The 23560-nt window shown below is 44.8% G+C and overlaps 2 protein-coding genes across 4 annotated transcripts in view; both read right to left on the bottom strand.

Moving 5' to 3' along the window:
* Positions 1 to 1208: 1208 nt before the first annotated feature.
* On the bottom strand, positions 1209 to 17321 carry colq (collagen-like tail subunit (single strand of homotrimer) of asymmetric acetylcholinesterase). Of its 2 annotated transcripts, none has more exons than XM_030782290.1 (16): positions 17073 to 17321; positions 15387 to 15494; positions 12613 to 12657; positions 12247 to 12273; positions 9639 to 9710; positions 7362 to 7424; positions 7131 to 7157; positions 6954 to 6998; positions 5799 to 5834; positions 5518 to 5598; positions 4620 to 4716; positions 3219 to 3361; positions 2896 to 3015; positions 2575 to 2710; positions 2256 to 2358; positions 1209 to 2133 (listed from the first exon to the last, which is right to left on the bottom strand). In XM_030782290.1, the coding sequence occupies exons 1-16, from the start codon at positions 17256 to 17258 to the stop codon at positions 2064 to 2066; spliced, it is 1359 nt and encodes a 452-aa protein (XP_030638150.1). In that variant the 5' UTR covers positions 17259 to 17321; the 3' UTR covers positions 1209 to 2063. The 2 variants fall into 2 exon arrangements, with proteins under 2 accessions (XP_030638150.1, XP_030638151.1); XM_030782291.1 differs by having other exon boundaries at positions 2575 to 2695.
* Positions 17322 to 23371: 6050 nt separating this feature from the next.
* hacl1 (2-hydroxyacyl-CoA lyase 1) overlaps positions 23372 to 23560 on the bottom strand; it is a 22086-nt gene continuing 21897 nt past the window's right edge. For both annotated transcript variants that reach the window (XM_030781223.1, XM_030781224.1), the window contains exon 17: positions 23372 to 23560. This exon is cut by the window's right edge and continues 40 nt beyond it. The gene's annotated coding sequence lies outside the window, so the exon portion shown is untranslated.

Raw genomic sequence — 23560 nt, 5'->3', positions numbered from 1 at the left:
TAGGGTAAGGACTGTTAGATAGAATATTCATACATTACAAACAGACTTAGTGGACTTTACTTTGATCACAAACACAAGGCTGCATCAAATATGTCCAGACAGGAGCCAGGGCTCCCTCAGTCCCACAGAACACTGATCACCAAGTACAGACAAAGGACACGACATGCAAACACACCTGTTCGTTTCTATGGTAACACATCTCTATCTACACGTATTACAACATATTACATCATCACACTTAGGCACAGTCTACAAAATATAGGAATAACAGTCAGTGAGACAACAGACTACATCTTGCAAACAGTCTTGAGCCTTGTGTGACATCCACAGGTTGGTTGTCCTGTTTTAGTCTAGATTACGGATAGAAACATGTGATAAACATGTGATAGCCTCATTCAGTCACATGGCAGGCAGCAGAGGAATGCCATGCAGCTGGAACCCAACAATAACAAGACACTGGTTTTAAAGGGTTTTAAAGGGTTTAAAGGTTGTGTTGCACGGGAGTGCCGTGGCTGTAGAGATGTATGAGGGACCACGATGTCCCCGTGATCGCACACTACCTTTAGCTTATGGAGGTACGCAGCTTATACATCGTTAAAATATCCCATTCAGCGTAAAATACAGCAGATCTTTGGATCACAAATGGCCAAGGCTAAAAGATGAGGTATATTAGAACAGAGCTCTGGGTTTGCAGAACATGAAAAATTTGGATCCTTTTGAAATAAATGAACATGTGGATGTGCAGATAGGTCAATACAACAGTCGTTAGCATGAGTAGCAGCAAAAGGCTTTCTGCTAATGCAGATTCAGTACGAAAAAGGTTTTCAGTTTAACAGTTTAGTAGCCTTCACATAATATAGTTCTCACCCAAATAAAACTCCCAGAGGACCAGGGGGTTTGCACCTGTCTATCATTAAGTTTAAAAGAGTTTCTTCAGATAAGCAGTAAAATGACGTTACATTAAGAGCTGAGATGTCGTCGGACTAGTAACATGCTCTTGTTCCATGTCTTTAAGGGGTGGACAGTCTGATGTTGAGAGAATCTTTATTCAGTGGTTTCCTGAGATAGGAAGGGAAACGTCAATCTAAACTAACTGTGACCTTTTGAAGACCACTGCTGGAGAGAGCCGCATAATGCCCTGGTCAACCTGCAAGAACAGCTCATTATAAAATAAATAAATAAATAAAAACCAGCTGAAAGTCTCTGCTTTTTTCCCATGGCATGGAAACCTTTTTTTTTTTCTTTCTCGATGTTTCAAAAGCCAGCGCTTGGCTTAGCAGTCTCAGCACTAATCCGCTGCCTGTGGAAAGGTTCTCGTCACCATTTCGCCCTATGAGCAGAGGCTTGAAGCTGTTTGAAACCCTCTGATTGAAGCCTTCAATAACAATGCGTGGTTTCCTCCATACACTAATTTGGTCTGGGTCTGTCTATTTATACAGCTCTAATAGATAAGCAGGCCTGTTTATTTAAGCCTTGGTTACATGCCTTGTTTGTGACCTCTGTTTCCATAGCTACAGCTATCTCATGCAAAATGCCACTCATTCATATTGCAGTATAATCACACAGCACCCTGGGTATGAGGGCAGGTAAGAGGCCGTAGGAAGGTGGCGGCCCTTTTGAACAGTACTACGTTGAGGTATTGAGTTTCCAGCCTGTACTCGTCTGCCCTGAAACGATGAACAGTCTTCGTCTGGGTGCAGCAGGCAGTGTGGGCAGAGAGAGGAGCAGGACATGGCGTCTGAAGTCTTGGCTGAGTCCTCTAGTCGGGTTTAGTCTGTAAGACGGAGAGCGTGAGGTTGTGTGTGTGTGGCAGGGAGCAGATCTCCCTCGTCAGTGAGATACAAAGCTTCACCAGCAGCAAATCCAAAAACAGCTTGACAGAACATTACACTGGTTTCCATGTTGTCGTTTTTTTTTTGTTTTTTTTTTTCCTTTGAATCAAATATTGCGTGATCCCGTCTCCGGAGCCTCTGGTTTGCAGCGTGTCTGATTTGCGTGTCTTTTTCATGCCATGAAAGCAAGACGTCGAGAGCTCCATTGGCGCATCTTCATCTTCCTGGGTCTCATGTGAAATATTTGCAGTTTGTAGAATCGATGAAACAGTCAGCGGTGCATCTGAGATGTCCGTATGATCTGAAAATAATGAGGGGTAATATGGGAAATGCATTTAATCATCAGTTGTTTCATTTGTAGTGCGTTTTAAAATGACAAACGATTTATTTCGCGAGCATGGGGATAGTTTGGCTGGCACTGACCCCGGCAGGTAAGATTTGCACGTCTGATAGCCAAAGTCTTTCCCGTCGCACTCCTCAGCTCCCTCGTACCTGTATCCATCTCCACAGAATGCATGCTTACACTCTGAGACAAGGAAAGAGAGAGAGAGAGACTGATATTGATCACTTGCATTCAGCATTGATTAGCATTGGAATAGTTTGCCGCGGTGCTAATATCCACCAACGTAACAGCCTTTTCTCTGCCTGTTGAGCTTGGACCTTCCCTCCTCACCTTGTTGTGAATAGTCAGGAGCTCAGTGGAGTGTGTGCATTGTGAGCTGCGTGTGTGAGGCCTACTCACTGACACAGCCGTCAGTCACCACCCGGTTCCCATCATCACAATCCTCTCCGTTCTCCGGCTGGACGATTCCGTCTCCACAGAACCCATCCGGAGCGTGTTCCATGGATTGGAATGGGGTGAGCTGGAATGACAAAGTCTGTTACAGAATTTAGAAATGTTTTAATACATATGACTAATGGAGGGCTACGCAGGCATGCAGGCAGCGTCAAATTACCCCAGAACAAGGTTAATCGACAAACAATGTACAGTGAATATCAAACGATTGGGACACAAACTCAAGCTGTCATATTAATTTTCCTTGTTTGGGAATTCCACTGGTACCTGGATTGGCATCCAGCCCTCAATGTCCTTGAAGTAAAGGGCTCTCTGGTCTTTCCGGAAAGCCAGGGCATTATCCGTGTGAAGCCGATATAGTTCCTGCTCGTTGTTCACCACAAATATCTGCAGAAAAATCATTTACAGATGAGCAGATTGGATCTGATTCTCGAAAGGGGCCCTCCACTTCACTTTCTCCTCAGTCTAAGTCCTTAAATGAAAAAGCTCTCGATACATTGAGTGTCCATTTCTCCTCTTTTTGTCTCTGAATAAAGCCCATTAGAGTCTCTCTCTGTACAGAGGAGTTGCTGCTCTGTGTTCAGACTCACCACAGGGACTTTGGGGTGGTTACTCCTAAATGACAGCTCGTCAAACGGAGGGTTGTTACTGACACCCAGAGGAGCGTTGCAGCCGCAGCGTCCTGGGCTGCCCGGGTGACCTTTCTCTCCTTTCGGCCCAACTAAGTAGAGTCCTGGGAGAGAAACGATAGCAGGAGAAAAAGAAATAGATAAAGAACTAAAATACCTCTCTGTTGGTTTGACTTTCCATCAGTCCTTCCTGGTTTTCCATGGAGAATTAGTCATGTGCAGGGCAAGTTTATTTCCAAACCACTTGAGAAGCCGTTCTCAGAAAGATAGCTCACCATTTTAGAATGTAATTAATGCTTGTAGCACAAGTATCTTAAGAACACATACATGGTATTAAATGTTATCATTGTATAAATAGTATTAGAATACATAAATGGTAATCTATCCTGATGGGACAGCAAATTAGATTCATTTGTCCTGAAACCTCTGCGTGGCTACAGCTGTGATTCTGCTTTAGCGGTGACATAACGTCAGACCGAGCTCTCTGAGGAGCTTTGCCACTTGATTTGTCAGTTTAAGGACGTGATGTCATCTCCTGCAGCCCTGATCAGGTTGCTGTGGTTGCTCCCCACCCCTGGGACAGATCACGCATCTCGGTTGCTAAATACACCATCTGTTGTTACCCTCTGTGGCGACCCCACGGTCCGGGTCCCTCTACCCACCCAGCAGAGTGCAATCCCATCTTATCTTCACACGGAAACCCGAGGCTCTACAACACATGGGCCCTGACCCAGTTCACTAAGACTTCCTGTCACTGTGCTGCCCAGTGAGGACACCTAACACATGGGCGTCATCGTGATCATCGCCACTGTTTACTGGCTCAGCGCTTCAATGACAGCGTCACCAGTTTGTTGTTTACAGTTACAGTTTATGACTGATTTGATCTTTTCTGAACTTATTTTTATCTTGTTTCTATTTTTCCCATAAGCCTTTTTGTCCTTAAAATAACTCTTTTTTTTCCTCCCCAATTACCCATGAACTCCCATGCATCTGTGCAGCAGTGGAACACATCAAGCCCCCCTTCTGCAGAGTTGTCTTACAGTAAAAACACAGTTGGAAAAATTATTTCCATTACTATGAACAGTGAATTTGTCCTCTGCATTTAACCCATCCAGCACACCAGTAGTGAAAACACACACACCAGGAGCAGTGGGCAGCGCCCAGGGGGCCTTGGGGTTAAGTGCCTTGCCCAAGGGCACGCAGCCATGGACATTGGTCCTAGGAATCGAACCGGTAACCCTTCGGTCGTGAGCCCGGTTCTCTAACCTCTAGACCACAGCTACCCCATAGTGAAATTATAATGAATAAAACTTAATTAACATTTAATTCAGTCTGTTACCTGTGTATGAGCCAAGAGCTCACCTGAGGCAGGTTGACCAGGTGGACCTGGGTGACCAGGGGATCCCTGAGGTCCAGGAGGACCCATTGGACCAACCATACCGATGTCTCCTTTCAAACCCTGAACACACACACACACACACACAAAACAGTCATCACCACCAACATCATCACTGTCTCGGTCATCTTCAAAATTACGGCATTATGACCACAAATATATTCAACAGACTGACAACAGCTTGGCAGAAAACGGAGCCTAAAATAACAGCACACAATGATTTCACATGACTTATACCATTAGGACATCACAGAGGAGGAGTAGTGGGGAGAGAGGGAGCAGTGAGGAGAGACAGGGAACAGTGGGGAGAGAGGGAGTGGTGGGGAGAGAGGGAGTAGTGGGGAGAGAGGGAGTAGTGGAGAGAGAGGGAGTAGTGGGGAGAGAGAGGGAGTAGTGGGGAGAGTGGGAGCAGTGAGGAGAGAGTGGGAGCAGTGAGGAGAGAGAGGGAGCAGTGAGGAGAGAGAGGGAGCAGTGGGGGGAGAGTGGGAGCAGTGGGGGGAGAGGGAGTAGTGGAGGGAGAGGGAGCAGTGGGGAGAGAGGGAGTAGTGGGGGGAGTGGGAGTGGTGGGGAGAGAGGGGGCGGTGGGGAGAGAGGGAGCAGTGGGGAGAGAGGGAGTAGTGGGGGGAGAGGGAGTAGTGGGGAGAGAGGGAGTAGTGGGGAGAGAGAGGGAGTAGTGGGGAGAGAGGGAGCAGTGGGGAGAGAGGGAGTAGTGGGGGGGGGGGAGCCAGCTCAACAAGCACAGGACTAAAGCAGGTACACTAATTCAGAGAAAATCATTAATGTCAAAACGCCAGAGGATCTGTGGTGACATAAGGTGGATCTGTGTGTGACTTTATAACAACCTTGGAATGATCTTCCTCTCACCTGTTTGCCTCTCTTCCCTGGCCTTCCCGTTGGCCCTCTGTTCCCTGAGATTCCAGGCTCACCTTTTGGTCCCATCTCCCCCTGAGACAGCCATGTCATACAGAAGAAACCAGTTTAGTTCCGTTCAGTTTGGCTGAGTTCAGTTCAGGTTCAGACAGGCCAAATACATATCCAGTCCATTTTATTTTATAAACAATGTTTAACAGGAGACATTGACATAAATCAGATTCACAGATCAATTCTCTTATGCACGTCACTGGGTTTTACCAAGTAACACTCACCTTCTGGCCAAGCATTCCTGGAAGACCCATTGAGCCCTGAAACAGAAAACATTTTACGATTATGTTTCATTGACCGCTGAAAAATATATTTTTCACCTGTTTTGTGTCTGTGTTGGTGTGTGGATATCTGATTGCTGGAGTTGCCACTGTGCTCCAGACAAACATAGATCCTTTGCATTTTCAAACCCTGCGTTATTCTCAAACCCTTAAACAGGGACAGACTTTTTTTTTCTTTTCACTTTGCCACTCAATGCTTTACAGAGGTATGATGAGACAGGTCTTTCTTTCATCTCTCTTTATGATATAAACTGTGTGTTAATCTGATCAGTGTCTTTATGATGTAAACACTGTGTTAATCTGATCAGTCTCTTTATGATGTAAACTGTGTGTTAATCTGATCAGTCTCTTTATGATGTAAACAGTGTGTTAATCTGATCAGTCTCTTTATGATGTAAACAGTGTGTTAATCTGATCAGTCTCTTTATGATGTAAACAGTGTGTTAATCTGATCAGTCTCTTTATGATGTAAACAGTGTGTTAATCTGATCAGTGTCTTTATGATGTAAACTGTGTGTTAATCTGATCAATCTCTTTATGATGTAAACTGTGTGTTAATCTGATCAGTGTCTTTATGATATAAACTGTGTGTTAATCTGATCAGTGTCTTTATGATGTAAACTGTGTGTTAATCTGATCAGTGTCTTTATGATGTAAACTGTGTGTTAATCTGATCAGTGTCTTTATGATGTAAACTGTGTGTTAATCTGATCAGTGTCTTTATGATGTAAACTGTGTGTTAATCTGATCAGTGTCTTTATGATGTAAACTGTGTGTTAATCTGATCAGTGTCTTTATGATATAAACTGTGTGTTAATCTGATCAGTGTCTTTATGATATAAACTGTGTGTTAATCTGATCAGTGTCTTTATGATGTAAACTGTGTGTTAATCTGATCAGTGTCTTTATGATATAAACTGTGTGTTAATCTGATCAGTGTCTTTATGATGTAAACTGTGTGTTAATCTGATCAGTGTCTTTATGATGTAAACAGTGTGTTAATCTGATCAGGGCTATAGTCAGTATGTTAACTATGTAACACCATAAACAGCTGTAAACAGGGTGGTCTCGGGCACACACTGAGGGGCATTGACATACCCTTTCACCCCTTTGTCCAGCCTCTCCTCGGTCACCTCGCGACCCCTAACCAAAAAAAAATCACACTCAACTTCAAGGATTCGCTCAAATTTCAAATCCCACCAGCTTTTCAGACAACAAAACGGGTAAACAAATCAACTAATAAATACACAAACTATAAAAGCCAGAGAGCTTCACCTTCTCTCCTTTATATCCTGGTAAGCCCTGTAGAGAAGAGAGCATATTGAGACTCATCATACATTCACACCTATACAAGCAGACTGAACTGAAGTGCAACGGGAGAAAACAGGACATTAAACTATTACTGCTGAAATGTTTGTATTGGTAACTATCCAAGCACAGGTGACAAAGGTGAGAGTGAAGCTGTAAACAGTGTTGGTGAATCGACTGACTCCAGGCATGTCGTACCTTAGGTCCTATTGGTCCTCTGCCCCCAGGCAATCCCATCATTCCTGGGTCCCCTTTTTCACCCTTACACACACACACACACAGAGACAGACACACAGCTCATCATAAGAAATGTCTTCATTTTGTGTTTGGTGTTGTGTAATAAAAATATCTCTTCAGAAACACTGGTGAGTTGTGAGGATGTCAGATTGTTTTGCATCTGCTTGTTGTGTTGATTGGCGTGTTGTGGGGATGTTTCATCGTTGTGTTGTGTCTGATTGTTGTGTTGCGTGTGGATTGGCGTGTTGTGGGGATGTTTCATCGTTGTGTTGTGTCTGATTGTTGTGTTGCGTGTGGATTGGCGTGTTGTGGGGATGTTTCATCATTGTGTTGTGTCTGATTGTTGTGTTGCGTGTGGATTGGCGTGTTGTGGGGATGTTTCATCATTGTGTTGTGTCTGATTGTTGTGTTGCGTGTGGATTGGCGTGTTGTGGGGATGTTTCATCGTTGTGTTGTGTCTGATTGTTGTGTTGCGTGTGGATTGGCGTGTTGTGGGGATGTTTCATCATTGTGTTGTGTCTGATTGTTGTGTTGCGTGTGGATTGGCGTGTTGTGGGGATGTTTCATCATTGTGTTGTGTCTGATTGTTGTGTGGATTGGCGTGTTGTGGGGATGTTTCATCGTTGTGTTGTATCTGATTGTTGTGTTGCGTGTGGATTGGCGTGTTGTGGGGATGTTTCATCGTTGTGTTGTGTCTGATTGTTGTGTTGCGTGTGGATTGGCATGTTGTGGGGATGTTTCATCGTTGTGTTGGGTCTGATTGTTGTGTTGCGTGTGGATTGGCGTGTTGTGGGGATGTTTCATCGTTGTGTTGTGTCTGATTGTTGTGTTGCGTGTGGATTGGCGTGTTGTGGGGATGTTTCATCATTGTGTTGTGTCTGATTGTTGTGTGGATTGGCGTGTTGTGGGGATGTTTCATCGTTGTGTTGTATCTGATTGTTGTGTTGCGTGTGGATTGGCGTGTTGTGGGGATGTTTCATCGTTGTGTTGTGTCTGATTGTTGTGTTGCGTGTGGATTGGCATGTTGTGGGGATGTTTCATCGTTGTGTTGGGTCTGATTGTTGTGTTGCGTGTGGATTGGCGTGTTGTGGGGATGTTTCATCGTTGTGTTGTGTCTGATTGTTGTGTTGCGTGTGGATTGGCGTGTTGTGGGGATGTTTCATCGTTGTGTTGTGTCTGATTGTTGTGTTGCGTGTGGATTGGCGTGTTGTGGGGATGTTTCATCGTTGTGTTGTGTCTGATTGTTGTGTTGCGTGTGGATTGGCGTGTTGTGGGGGATGTTTCATCATTGTGTTGTGTCTGATTGTTGTGTTGCGTGTGGATTGGCATGTTGTGGGGGATGTTTCATCATTGTGTTGTGTCTGATTGTTGTGTTGCGTGTGGATTGGCGTGTTGTGGGGATGTTTCATCGTTGTGTTGTGTCTGATTGTTGTGTTGCGTGTGGATTGGCGTGTTGTGGGGATGTTTCATCATTGTGTTGTGTCTGATTGTTGTGTTGCATGTGGATTGGCATGTTGTGGGGGATGTTTCATCATTGTGTTGTGTCTGATTGTTGTGTTGCGTGTGGATTGGCGTGTTGTGGGGATGTTTCATCGTTGTGTCTGATTGTTGTGTTGCGTGTGGATTGGCATGTTGTGGGGGATGTTTCATCATTGTGTTGTGTCTGATTGTTGTGTTGCGTGTGGATTGGCGTGTTGCGGGGATGTTTCATCGTTGTGTTGTGTCTGATTGTTGTGTTGCGTGTGGATTGGCGTGTTGTGGGGATGTTTCATCGTTGTGTTGTGTCTGATTGTTGTGTTGCGTGTGGATTGGCATGTTGTGGGGATGTTTCATCGTTGTGTTGTGTCTGATTGTTGTGTTGCGTGTGGATTGGCGTGTTGTGGGGATGTTTCATCGTTGTGTTGTGTCTGATTGTTGTGTGGATTGGCATGTTGTGGGGATGTTTCATCGTTGTGTTGTGTCTGATTGTTGTGTTGCGTGTGGATTGGCGTGTTGTGGGGATGTTTCATCGTTGTGTTGTGTCTGATTGTTGTGTTGCGTGTGGATTGGTGTGTTGTGAGGATGTTTCACTGTTGTGTTGTGTCTGATTGTTGTGTTGCGTGTGGACTGGCGTGTTGTGAGGATGTTTCATCGTTGTGTTGTGTCTGATTCCTGTGTTGTGTCTGAGTGTTGTGTTGTGAGGACATCTCTGATTCGTTATGTATCAGGTTTTGAGGCTGTGTGGAGGGATTTACTCACTTTGGGCCCTTTTGGTCCTGGCCAGCCACTTGGTCCTTGTCGGCCAGGGAGACCTGGTGATCCAGTTCGCCCCTACAAAAACATAACATTATCACATAAATCAGCTCACATGCTGCCACAGACCACCTGGAGCCCAGTAGACACCAATACAACTATTTACATGAAGGTCTCAAAGTAGCACTATGAGGTAGGACACAGTGAGGTCGAGACACTGTGAGGTATGAGACACTGTGAGGTATGAGACATAGTGAGGGATGAGACACAGTGAGGTATGAGACACTGTGAGGCATGAGACATAGTGAGGTATGAGACGTGAGGTATGAGACATAGTGAAGTATGAGACACTGTGAGGTGTGAGACATAGTGAGGTATGAGACACAGTGAGGTATGAGACATAGTGAGGTGTGAGACACTGTGAGGTAAGAGACATAGTGAGGTATGAGACACTGTGAGGTATGAGACATAGTGAGGTATGAGACACAGTGAGGTATGAGACACTGTGAGGTATGAGACATAGTGAGATATGAGACACTGTGAGTTTTGAGACACTGTGAGGTATGAGACACTGTGAGGTATGAGACATAGTGAGGTGTGAGACACTGTGAGGTATGAGACATAGTGAGGTATGAGACATAGTGAGGTGTGAGACATAGTGAGGTGTGAGACACTGTGAGGTGTGAGACACTGTGAGGTATGAGACACTGTGAGGTGTGAGACATAGTGAGGTGTGAGACACTGTGAGGTGCGAGACATAGTGAGGTATGAGACATAGTGAGGTGTGAGACACTGTGAGGTGTGAGACACAGTGAGGTATGAGACATAGTGAGGTATGAGACACTGTGAGGTATGAGACATAGTGAGGTGTGAGACACTGTGAGGTGTGAGACACTGTGAGGTATGAAACACTGTGAGGTGCGAGACATAGTGAGGTATGAGACATAGTGAGGTATGAGACACTGTGAGGTATGAGACATAGTGAGGTGTGAGACACTGTGAGGTGTGAGACACTGTGAGGTATGAAACACTGTGAGGTATGAGACACTGTGAGGTGTGAGACACTGTGAGGTGTGAGACACTGTGAGGTGCGAGACATAGTGAGGTATGAGACATAGTGAGGTGTGAGACATAGTGAGGTATGAGACATAGTGAGGTATGAGACACTGTGAGGTGTGAGACATAGTGAGGTGCGAGACATAGTGAGGTATGAGACATAGTGAGGTGTGAGACATAGTGAGGTGTGAGACACTGTGAGGTATGAGACATAGTGAGGTGTGAGACATAGTGAGGTATGAGACATAGTGAGGTATGAGACACTGTGAGGTATGAGACATAGTGAGGTGTGAGACACTGTGAGGTGCGAGACATAGTGAGGTGTGAGACACTGTGAGGTATGAGACATAGTGAGGTGTGAGACACTGTGAGGTGTGAGACACTGTGAGGTATGAGACACTGTGAGGTGCGAGACATAGTGAGGTATGAGACACTGTGAGGCATACAATAAGGTAAGACACACTGTGAGAAGACACACAGTGAGGAAAGAGACGTTATCTGTTACATATCTTGGGTGAGTTTAAGTCTACCTAAGATTTAAGTCTCTGTTTTCGATTCATGGAGCACAGGACAGTGTGCATGCTGAGGTTTATTCAGAGAGAGGGAGAGAGAGAGATGAAGAGTGGGAGTAGGAAAGAGAGGGAATGTTTTAATGAGGCCTGTCACTCCTCTTGCCTTAATTAAATCCATACAGGAGCGGAGCCAAGGCGTGTGGGCAGGAAACTGATTTATGGCTGCAGCACCAGCACTAAAGCTAAATGAACCCGCAGTGGTACCAAGCTCCCAATCTCTCTGCTCTGCATCCTTTAGAGCTGCAATGGGTGTTCCAGCAAAATCCAGCCCCCTTGATCATTTTGACAGGTTCCTCCCCCACACGCACAAACACACACACACACACACACACACACACACACACACACACAGACACACACAAACACACTCACACACACTCACTCACTCACTCACTCACATGTATACAAGCTCTGTCCAATATTGACACTACTTCAATCCTTCCAGGAAACCACAGTCACCCATCAGTGTAAGTGCAGGAAAGGGGCCAGGGCTGGATATAATTCAGAATCTAATGGGGTGACCACAAGTGGCCTCTGCAGAGATCTTAGCAAGTGTGTGTGTGCGTGTGTGTGTGTGCACGCGTATGTGTGCATGTGTGTGTGTGTGTGTGCACGTATGTATGTGTGTGTGTCTGTGTGTGCATGCGTACATGCCTGTATGTGTGTGTGTATGCTTGTGTTTGTTTGTGTGTTTGTGTATGTGTGTGTATCTGTGCGTATGTGTGTGTGCGTGCATATTTTAGCGTGTGTGTGCGTGTTTGTGTGTGTGCTGTGTGTCTGTGTGTGTGTGTGTGTGTGGAGAGGGGTTATATGTGTCAAGGTTGTGTTTGTTCATGTAGAATTTCATTAAGCTGTGATGGAGTGCCTTAGTGAGGAGGACCAGAGTGAGGACATTGGCCAGGCCTGAGGACTTCTCTGTCTGTTTGTTTTTTCCTTCAGTAAATCCACTTATAACAGAAAATTGAATGATTTATGGAGACTCTCACCTTTTGTCCAGGTCGTCCGAGTTCTCCCTGGCAACAGAGGAAGAGGAAGGGAGAGGGAGGAGTCAGAGGGAGGGATGTCCCAGTTTATGCGAAGGACATCCAGTGCTCTTTGTATAGATCACCTTATAAGAGCTGGAACTTTGAAGAGTCATAGCATGGAGTAATAATGAAAGTGTTTTTACACATACAGAGATGAAATATCTTGTGGAGTAATGTAAATGGAGAGATCTCCAGAAGAATAGTTTCTGCAGCATGGGAAGTAATTGTGCCCCTTGTACTTGGAGAAAACATTGACTTAATAAGTGTAGATATTTCATAGAGTGGCACAGCTCTGTGCTGATTGGCTGTATGTTGACATGATCTTACCTTTTCCCCCTTAGGACCTTTTGGACCTGGGATTCCAGGTAGACCCTGAAAAGACAACCACAGAATCTCTCATGACAAACATGATCACAGAACCTCTCAGGACAAACAACACGACCACAAAATCTCTCAGGACAAACAACACAATCACAGAACCTCTCAGGACAAACATGATCACAGAATCTCTCAGGACAAACATGATCACAGAATCTCTCAGGACAAACATGATCACAGAATCTCTCAGGACAAACAACACAATCACAGAATCTCTCAGGACAAACATGATCACAGAATCTCTCAGGACAAACAACACGATCACAGAATCTCTCAGGACAAACATGATCACAGAATCTCTCAGGACAAACAACACGATCACAGAATCTCTCAGGACAAACAACACAATCACAGAATCTCTCAGGGCAAACAACACGACCACAAAATCTCTCAGGACAAACATGATCACAGAATCTCTCAGGACAAACATGATCACAGAATCTCTCAGGACAAACAACACAATCACAGAATCTCTCAGGACAAACAACACAATCACAGAATCTCTCAGGACAAATATGATCACAGAATCTCTCAGGACAAACAACACGATCACAGAATCTCTCAGGACAAACACAATCACAGAATCTCTCAGGACAAACACAATCACAGAATCTCTCAGGACAAACATGATCACAGAATCTCTCAGGACAAACATGATCACAGAATCTCTCAGGACAAACACAATCACAGAATCTCTCAGGACAAACACAATCACAGAATCTCTCAGGACAAACATGATCACAGAATCTCTCAGGACAAACACAATCACAGAATCTCTCAGGACAAACACAATCACAGAATCTCTCAGGACAAACATGATCACAGAATCTCTCAGGACAAACACAATCACAGAATCTCTCAGGACAAACATGATCACAGAATCTCTCAGGACATGGAAATAATCAGCATAAAGAGGAAAATGCTCCTGTTTAGGTGATTACAACCAAAGTCCTAAAGTCTCACAAAATGTTAGCTTTGTCCCTTGTTTTTTTATGGAAACTTGTTTAGAAACACATATCTACAAGCAGTTGAGTTTATAGCATACAATTCTAGCAGAGATGAAACTGACTGTCTCCTCATTGGTTGACTGTAACTAGCTTTCAGATGACAGCTGAAAATATGACAACTTTTCTAATCAAAATCCTCAGAGTTCAGACAGACACAGGCCTGCAGTCTCACGCTATTATTAATGCAATTTGAACAGAGTTGAGTGAGTGTGTGCAGAGCGGTGTCTGTCTCTGTGGTGTTTCTAAGAACAGAGGTAGCAGCACTGAGCAGGCAGTGGAAAAAAAGCTATTTCTGTCTCATCTATAAGTGGAGCGTTAATGTGCTGATGTGTTGCCAAGAGAGACGTCTCCGAGTCACCGCGGAAACCAGCTCACACGGGTCTCACATGTGGAACACAACCCTGATTCGTAACACCGCACTTTTACTAACCACAACATGACCAAGGCTGGTCACCGAGTGCCACTACACCCTTTACCGCACAGAGACACTGAGTGCCACTCCACCCTTTACCGCACAGAGACACTGAGTGCCACTCCACCCTTTACCGCACAGAGACACTGAGTGCCACTCCACCCTTTACCGCACAGAGACACTGAGTGCCACTCCACCCTTTACCGCACAGAGACACTGAGTGCCACTCCACCCTTTACCGCACAGAGACACTGAGTGCCACTCCACCCTTTACCGCACAGAGACACTGAGTGCTCACTCCACCCTTTACCGCACAGAGACACTGAGTGCCACTCCACCCTTTACCGCACAGAGACACTGAGTGCCACTCCACCCTTTACCGCACAGAGACACTGAGTGCCACTCCACCCTTTACCGCACAGAGACACTGAGTGCCACTCCACCCTTTACCGCACAGAGACACTGAGTGCCACTCCACCCTTTACCGCACAGAGACACTGAGTGCCACTCCACCCTTTACCGCACAGAGACACTGAGTGCCACTACACCCTTTACCGCACAGAGACACTGAGTGCCACTACACCCTTTACCGCACAGAGACACTGAGTGCCACTCCACCCTTTACCGCACAGAGACACTGAGTGCTCACTCCACCCTTTACCGCACAGAGACACTGAGTGCCACTCCACCCTTTACCGCACAGAGACACTGAGTGCCACTCCACCCTTTACCGCACAGAGACACTGAGTGCCACTCCACCCTTTACCGCACAGAGACACTGAGTGCCACTCCACCCTTTACCGCACAGAGACACTGAGTGCCACTCCACCCTTTACCGCACAGAGACACTGAGTGCCACTACACCCTTTACCGCACAGAGACACTGAGTGCCACTACACCCTTTACCGCACAGAGACACTGAGTGCCACTCCACCCTTTACTGCACAGAGACACTGAGTGCTCACTACAGCTTCTTAAAACTGTTTACCAGGCATACCGCTACATCTCCTGTTACCTCTGCTACGACTGCTGTTAGGAATAAGTTCTTTATAGTGAATGTTTGAAGAAGAGGCCAGTAAAATAAGCTAAAACAGTAAAAACAAAAATCAATGAAAAATTAAAAAAAAAAGAACTTTAAGATTAAAATAAATAATATAAAAAATTAATTCACGCTGATAATAATTTACAGAGAATAAATTAAAATCAAACAGTTGAGCTGTTTGGCCGTGGGTGTACTCTGTTATCGGGGCTCTCTGTGGAGAGCATAAGCAGGCTCAGGGTAGAGGAAAGAATGGGACTCCTACCTGTGGACCAGGTGGGCCGGCGGGTCCAGGAGGACCAGGGGAGCAGGTAGTGTGGCTCTGTTTGCCTTTGTCCTCTTTTGTCCCTGTGGCAGGAGGAGAATCCACAGCCTGCGAGAGAAATCACACATTTACTGTCACTTTAAGCTGCACTCTGAGTCCCTGACTGTATCCGTCTCAGATTTTAAGACTCTTCTTCTCTATCGAATCTCTAGTTTATCCCTGAAAGAATGTATTGTGTTAAAGTGTCTGCAGCTCAAGGACACAACAGAAGTGCTATGATTCCTCAGCCCAGTACACCCTGATACCTTAACACACACTGATACCTTAACACACCCTGATACCTTAACACATACTACACACCCTGATACCTTAACACACCCTGATACCTTAACACAGTACACACACTGATACCTTAACACATACTACACACCCTGATACCTTAAAACAGTACACACACTTATACCATAACACAGTACACACACTGATACCTCAGCACACAACCAATGCTTATACCTTAACACATATGACAGATGTTGATGCCTTAACACACGTGAACAACACATATACCTTAACACATATGACAGATGCTGATACTTAACACACACTATAGACACTGATACTTTAACACACACTACATATACTGATACAACCCTTAACACACACGAAACACACTGATACCTTACACTTCAGACACTGATACCTTAACACACACCTGAGGATACTGGGCTATTCCAGTAGCATGTCATTAATTTATCTGGGTTTGTTTTTGTTTGTTTCTTTTTGTAGGGTGCGAGTATTACACTGTAAACACACTGTAGTATGGGGTTATATGTCTATCATAAAATAATGGCACTCTTACACACCCAGAGGGCTTACGCTGACAAAGATTCTCAACATCCTCACACAGTGGTGAAAAGACAAACAGATGCTCAGAAAACCAAACACACAAACTAACTGGTGGCAGGATTGTGACCACCAAGAGTCTCTGTCCATGGGAGGTGCCCATATCCCAGTGCACCAATGGGAGGAGGGATTGAAGTAAACAACAGTGATGTCATAAGCACAGTGCACCAATGGGAGGAGGGATTGAAGTAAACAACAGTGATGTCATAAACACAGCTGCAGAACTATAGGGGTGCTCCCTGTTTGAGAGCAGCTGAAATTATGACCCTAAAGCAATGGTACAATCGCCCTCTTCTTCAGTTTCTGTTTGTTAAGCCTGGCCACAGGTGTGTCAATTACAAGCCTTTTCCTCTGAACTGGGCTCCTCTTAGTTTACTTAACCAGCTTCATCTGCTCTTCATCTGTCCCCCCCCCCCCCCCCATGGATGTGATGACACACCAGCTGTCTACAGCGCTGATCACTGATCACTGATCAGCCTCATGCATGAGTTAGCCATCACCCTCCTAGGCTAACGAGAGTTGTCTGCTGGATTAAAGGGAGAGTTTGGAGCTACTGGCCATTCTGAACTGCCAGGGAATGGAGAGAAAAACACTACAATTCTGGTCCCAGATCAGTGCAGCTGAGAGGAGCAGCGGAGGAGTAATTGAACAACTGTGCACGGTACAGAACTGTGGGTGTGGCTCTGAGGAACTGTGGGTGTGGCCCTGAGGAACTGTGGGAGTGGCTCTGAGGAACTGTGGGAGTGGCTCTGAGGAACTTGGAGGGTCCCATGAGCAACTCACCCGGTTGCGTCTCTCCCAGATGACAGGTGGAGGAGGGAAGAGGGGGGGAGGGGGCGGGCTCAGCAGACAGCAGGGGCTGAATTTCCTTTTGGGTTCCAGAGACTGAAGAGCCAAACCTGTAAACAAACAGACAGTCACTGACTGGTTAGAAAAGAAACAAACAAAAACAAACAAACTAACAGACATGCTCAGTGGCTTTGGTCAGTCACACTCTCTATCTTAGAAAACCTTACATCGTTATGGAAGATACACACACACACACACACACACACACACAGATATATATATATATATATACATATATATATATACGGTATATATATATATACGGTATATACACACACACACACTCACACATGCATACACAGTGGGTGATTTGTTATTTTTTAATGGGGTGGGGGGGTGGCCCAGTGGCCAGTGGGGGCAAGGTGGTCCAGTGGTCAATGACACTACTCTATAGAGTATATAGGGGGATGGCAGGTTAACAAGGGGGATGCATTTTGGTCATTTTGCTAACAAGGGAGATGGCATCCCCCCTCAAACCCCTACAAATCGCCTACAATACACACACACACACACACACACACACTTATTTGAAGTTGACTCTGCATTATTTTCTGTCTGTGGATGTATTTTGGATGTGAATGCACTCCCTCTTTGAAAACCTCCCATGTCGACAGTGTTTATGTCGACACTTTGGTTCAGGGCGAATAGGAGTGGAAGGACCAGGGTCAATTTGCTGCAGTCAGAGGTAGATTTCATTTTCAGACATTTGCATCACAAACTTAAAGCTTATCAAATATTTTGTTGAAACAGAGATGAGCAGTCAGAGCTCTGAAACAAATTCATCCAAGATCTGGAGCGTTCCACAGGGTTAGAGTTTACAGCTGCTACTCCTCTGCCTGTCCAGCAGATTTCATCAGCTCAGAAACCCTGAAGCCAAACAGTTTAGAACTAAAGACAAAGCTGGCAGAACACTGACAGCATCTGCACGTCCTTAAACAAAGACAAGAGAAGATATCTGTCTCCACACACTCCAACTCACCACCTACTACACTACAACACTACACCTACAACACTACAACACTACACCACTACAACTACACCTAAAACACCACAACACTGCAACACTACAACTCACCACCTACTACACTACACATACAACTCACCACCTACAACACTACACCTAAAACACCACAACACTACACCACTACACCTAAAACACCACAACTACAACTCACCACCTACAACACTGCACGTCCTTAAACAAAGACAAGAGAAGATATCTGTCTCCACACACTCAAACTCACCACCTACTACACTACAACACTACACCTACAACACTACAACTCACCACCTACTACAACTACACCTAAAACACCACAACACTACACCACTACACCTAAAACACTACAACTACAACTCACCACCTACAACACTGCACGTCCTTAAACAAAGACAAGAGAAGAGAAGATATCTGTCTCCACACACTCCAACTCACCACCTACTACACTACAACACTACACCTACAACACTACACCACTACAACTAAACCTAAAACACCACAACACTGCAACACTACAACTCACCACCTACTACACTACACATACAACTCACCACCTACAACACTACACCTAAAACACCACAACACTACACCACTACACCTAAAACACCACAACTACAACTCACCACCTACAACACTGCACGTCCTTAAACAAAGACAAGAGAAGAGAAGATATCTGTCTCCACACACTCCAACTCACCACCTAAAACACCACAACTACACCTAAAACACCACAACTACAACTCACCACCTAAAACACTACACCTAAAACACCACAACTACAAGTCACCACCTACAACACTACAACACTACACCTAAAACACTACAGCTACATCTAAAACACCACAACTACAACTCACCACCTACTACACTACACCTACAACACTACACCTAAAACACTACAGCTACATCGAAAACACCACAACGACAACTCACCACCTACTACACTACACCTACAACACTACAACACTACACCTAAAACACTACAGCTACATCTAAAACACTACAACTACAACTCACCACCTACAACACTACAACTCACAACCCACAACACTACAACTATAACATTACAACTACAACTCACTGACCAAAGACTCCAATAAAACACTACACCTAAAACACTACAGCTACATCTAAAGCACTACAACACTACAGCACTCCAACTCACCACCTACAACACTACACCTAAAACACTACAGCTACAACTCACTGATCAAACACGACAACTATAACTTTACAGCTACAACATTACAATCAAACTCACACTTAGGAAAGCCCAGGAAACACTAACTATTGTTCCCAGAATGTGCAATTAACAAATGCCTCTGAACTGTATTAGCTGAGTTTAAAAACAAACAAACAAAAACAAAAAAGTAGGTGCAGCTGTCTCAATAATGGGGCAGTAGTTTTCCCTAAGCATTGCTATGCTCTGGACAAATACAAAAACAGCATGTACATCTCTGTCTGAGACACAAAAACACAGAATCCAAGAATAAACATCCAAGAGCATCAAACACTGAGCTTGACTCTACACACATACACACACACACACACACACACACACACACGGAGACAGACAGACAGAGATGGAAGCCCTGTCTTACCTGCAGGCAGGGAGAAAATGTTGTCCATAAGGGACAAGTGTGCGGTGGCACGCGGGAGAAGAAAAGGCAGATAAAGCCCTAGAATGAGCAGAGCCATTATGTTACACACGTTTACTCTGTTACACACGTTTATTCTCTACCTCCCTAACTGTACCAAACGCTCCTCTGTTCTATGATTTCCACTAACGCCCCCCCCTCTCTCTTTCCCCTCCCTCTCTAGATAACTCCACGCCTTTCAGAGAGGGGTCTGCCTGTCGACGAGCGTAAAGTCTCTCTCCCGATCAGGCCTGAGCTAAAATTACTGCAGTGAGATTCAGATTCCAGAGAGTGAAGAGCCAAGCCTGACACAGCCTGTGGGCAGAGACCAGTGTTTTTCCTGTGGTGGAGACCATGTCTGTCATGTCATATGGACATATACACAAACACTGCCAGTCACAGCAAAGGAAACTCAGCAGAATGTATCTAATGCACCTGCCGCTCTGCACGTGCAAATAAAACATATCATCAATTTACACTTAGAAACAAAGACATATCTATATCAATGAGTACAGAACCATGGTTGGTAAAATATGAGAAACCCAAAATTCAATCTGTAATAAAAGGAAAATACAGGTTAGTGAGTAACTACAGAAATCAGTTTTATTTCTCAGTCTGTCAGCTTATTACTGAGATGTCCCAACTCTGGACTCTTTCACAGGAACAGAACCAGTCTCAGAAACAAGCACACACACACACAGACAGACACACACACAGACACGCACACACACAGACAGACATGCACGCACACAGACACGCACACACACACATGCACAGACAGACAGACATGCACGCACACAGACACGCACACACACATGCACAGACACACATACACACACAGATGCAGAGATGCACAGACACACAAACATACATACGCATACATACATACACACACACACACACACACACACACAATGACAGAATTAGAGTGGACTGGGATGTAGTGGAATTTAACAGATGTCTGTCACTCCCTCTCTCTCTCTTTCTTTGTCAGGATGTATCGACCAACGCTGAGCACAATTTATTCCCCTCTCTGCCTCTCTTCAGAATTAATGACGGAGCAATTAAGGAGAGCACTTAAGAGCTGCCCCTCAGCCAGCAGAGCAAAGCACTCACTCCAAAAGCCCATCATGGCTAAACGACAGAGACGCAGACAGAATTCTAATAACCACATTTAGCTCCAAAACCCTCCATTTCAACAGGGGTCACACAGTAACACCACAATGCTAATGACCACATTTAGCTCCAAAACCCTCCATTTCAACAGGGGTCACACAGTAACACCACAATGCTAATGGTAATTACACCACACAACAGACCCTGAGCAAGTTTTAAAAAGTGATTTTAATGGTTCCAGAAACATTGTTTTTAAAATGACAGTTTTCAAAACATCTGGGAAAATTTCAGTGAAACAATTGTAGCATTTCATGACTATGTGATCAGTCTATAAGTGCACAGATAAAAATATTTTCAGACAAACAGCCAACGTCATGGTCAGAAGAAAATCCCTCTTCCTCTTCCCTGTGCTACACAGGAAAGGGATTCAAAGATAGAAAAGCGATAAATATAAAACGTTGCATTTGACTTGTAAAATACAATTTGGTACTTCTGTGGCACTTTCATCATCCTTATGTGTAGTCATCTCTCCTGAACTATTCTGAAATGTTTTATACTATTTCCATACTGTATTTTTATATGAAGTTTAAGTTCAGTTGGTTGGATTAGCTTTGCATTTGTACTGCAGTTGTGTGTGTGTGTGTGTGTGTGTGTGTGTGTGTGTGTGTGCTGTGAATATCGAACTCTCCTGGTTCACTGTCGGCATTTGGGCTCAGGCCTTTAAATCTCACAGACTGCAGTGTGAATAGACAATGAACCTCAGTGGAGTGGAGCAGAAGTAGATCTCAATGCAAGGCGAACAGTGTGAACATAATACCATAGAATATATAACGTCTTCACATAATATAATATAATATAATATAATATAATATAATATAATATAATATAATATAATATAATATAATATAATATAATATAATCAGGGTCTCCAGACCATAGGCACATGCGCAGAACCGCTAGGAAGCACATATCGTTACGTAGCACTACTCGACAGAATACCCCTCCCCGGTCTAGAGTCGGGAAAGGATTTATTTTACCGGACAAATGTGAAACTTTCCGGTCACGTCGCAATAACTGTCTATTTTTCAGAGGCAAATGTAATGTATACATAGGCTGGCGAAAGAATGACAACGACCTCAAATCAGTTTGACTATTTAATGAACAGTCACAACTGAGCAAAACCTCAACATTAACCGCTCAAATGTAGGATATTACGAAACATCTGTAACATCTGTTTAAAAAATCCTAGGCCTACATGGTATCAGATGTAGCCTTTGTGCTAGCAGTTAGCATTTTATTCTCTCCTTTTTTTCACTGCGGCAAAGTCCTCTGCTGCCGACTTGAAATCAAACGTGTCCAATGTGTCTTTGTAGCGTGCAGTGTCCTGTTAAGGGATCGCTTTCCTTATACATTTTGTATGAGCATTATTGCTGGATATTTTGACCGGCAAGTTTTTAGTTGACTGGTTTTCTTATAACTTTTACCAGGCAGAAAACGGTAATTACCAGCTAACGGAAACCCTGAATATAATATAATATAATATAATATAATATAATATAATATAATATAATATAATATAATATAACGCCTATAATGTCTCCATGCTTCAACCCTTTGGTCCAGACGAATAATTCCCTTGGTAGACAAGATAGAAAGAAGAGAGGAGAGAAAACTATGGAGAAGAAGACTTCTCCTGCCCCACTCCTGGGTGGACACATGAGAAATCCCTTCCTGTATGGTTCTGTCCATCTCTCTGCCCAGGTGACACAGACGGTCAGATGTCCTTTATTAAAAATGATCAGTCAGCTCTCATTCACTGAAAATAATCCCCATTAGAAATTATTACAACAATTCTAAACAACTCTAATCTATACAAATTAGAACAGTAATTAATGCATATACAAACCAGTGTCATGTCACACAATCACGCAGGCAGGAGACAGACACACAGGCAGGAGACAGACACACAGGCAGGAGACAGACACGCGACAGCAGACAGACACACAGGCAGGAGACAGACACACAGGCAGGAGACAGACATCAGGCAGGAGACAGACACGTAGCAGGAGACAGACACACAGGCAGGAGACAGACACACAGGCAGGAGACAGACACGCGACAGCAGACAGACACACAGGCAGGAGACAGACACACGACAGCAGACAGACACACAGGCAGGAGACAGACACGTGACAGCAGACAGACACGTGACAGCAGACAGACACACAGGCAGGAGACAGACACACAGGCAGGAGACAGACACACAGGCAGGAGACAGACACGCGACAGCAGACAGACACGCAGCAGGAGACAGACACACAGGCAGGAGACAGACACACGACAGCAGACAGACACGCGGCAGGAGACAGACACGTGGCAGGAGACAGACACGCAGGCAGGAGACAGACACACGACAGCAGACAGACACGCAGCAGGAGACAGACACGCAGGCAGGAGACAGACACGCAGGCAGGAGACAGACACGCGCCAGGAGACAGACACGCGACAGCAGACAGACATGCGGCAGGAGACAGACACGCAGGCAGGAGACAGACACGCAGGCAGGAGACAGACACGCGACAGCAGATTGGGACGCTGCACGTGGATGAAGTACAGACAGATGGACAGATGGAGAGAGTCATTCCATCTCACACTCCTGGAAGTCCAGC

The sequence above is a fragment of the Chanos chanos genome, chromosome 8, assembly GCF_902362185.1.
Source record: "Chanos chanos chromosome 8, fChaCha1.1, whole genome shotgun sequence".
NCBI classification, from domain to species: Eukaryota; Metazoa; Chordata; class Actinopteri; order Gonorynchiformes; family Chanidae; genus Chanos; species Chanos chanos.
This window is presented reverse-complemented; position numbering and strand designations above follow the sequence as displayed.

What these genes read in the sequence shown, in the direction of transcription:
- colq (XM_030782290.1), bottom strand. Translation starts at nt 17,258, where the DNA reads ATGTCTGTTAGTTTGTTTGTTTTTGTTTGTTTCTTTTCTAACCAGTCA. An exon ending in ACCTGGTCAACCTGCCTCAG is followed by an intron (nt 3,362 to 4,619) that starts GTGAGCTCTTGG and finishes TTTCTCTCCCAG; the next exon opens with GACTCTACTTAGTTGGGCCG. An exon ending in TGCAAATCTTACCTGCCGGG is followed by an intron (nt 2,134 to 2,255) that starts GTCAGTGCCAGC and finishes CATTATTTTCAG; the next exon opens with ATCATACGGACATCTCAGAT.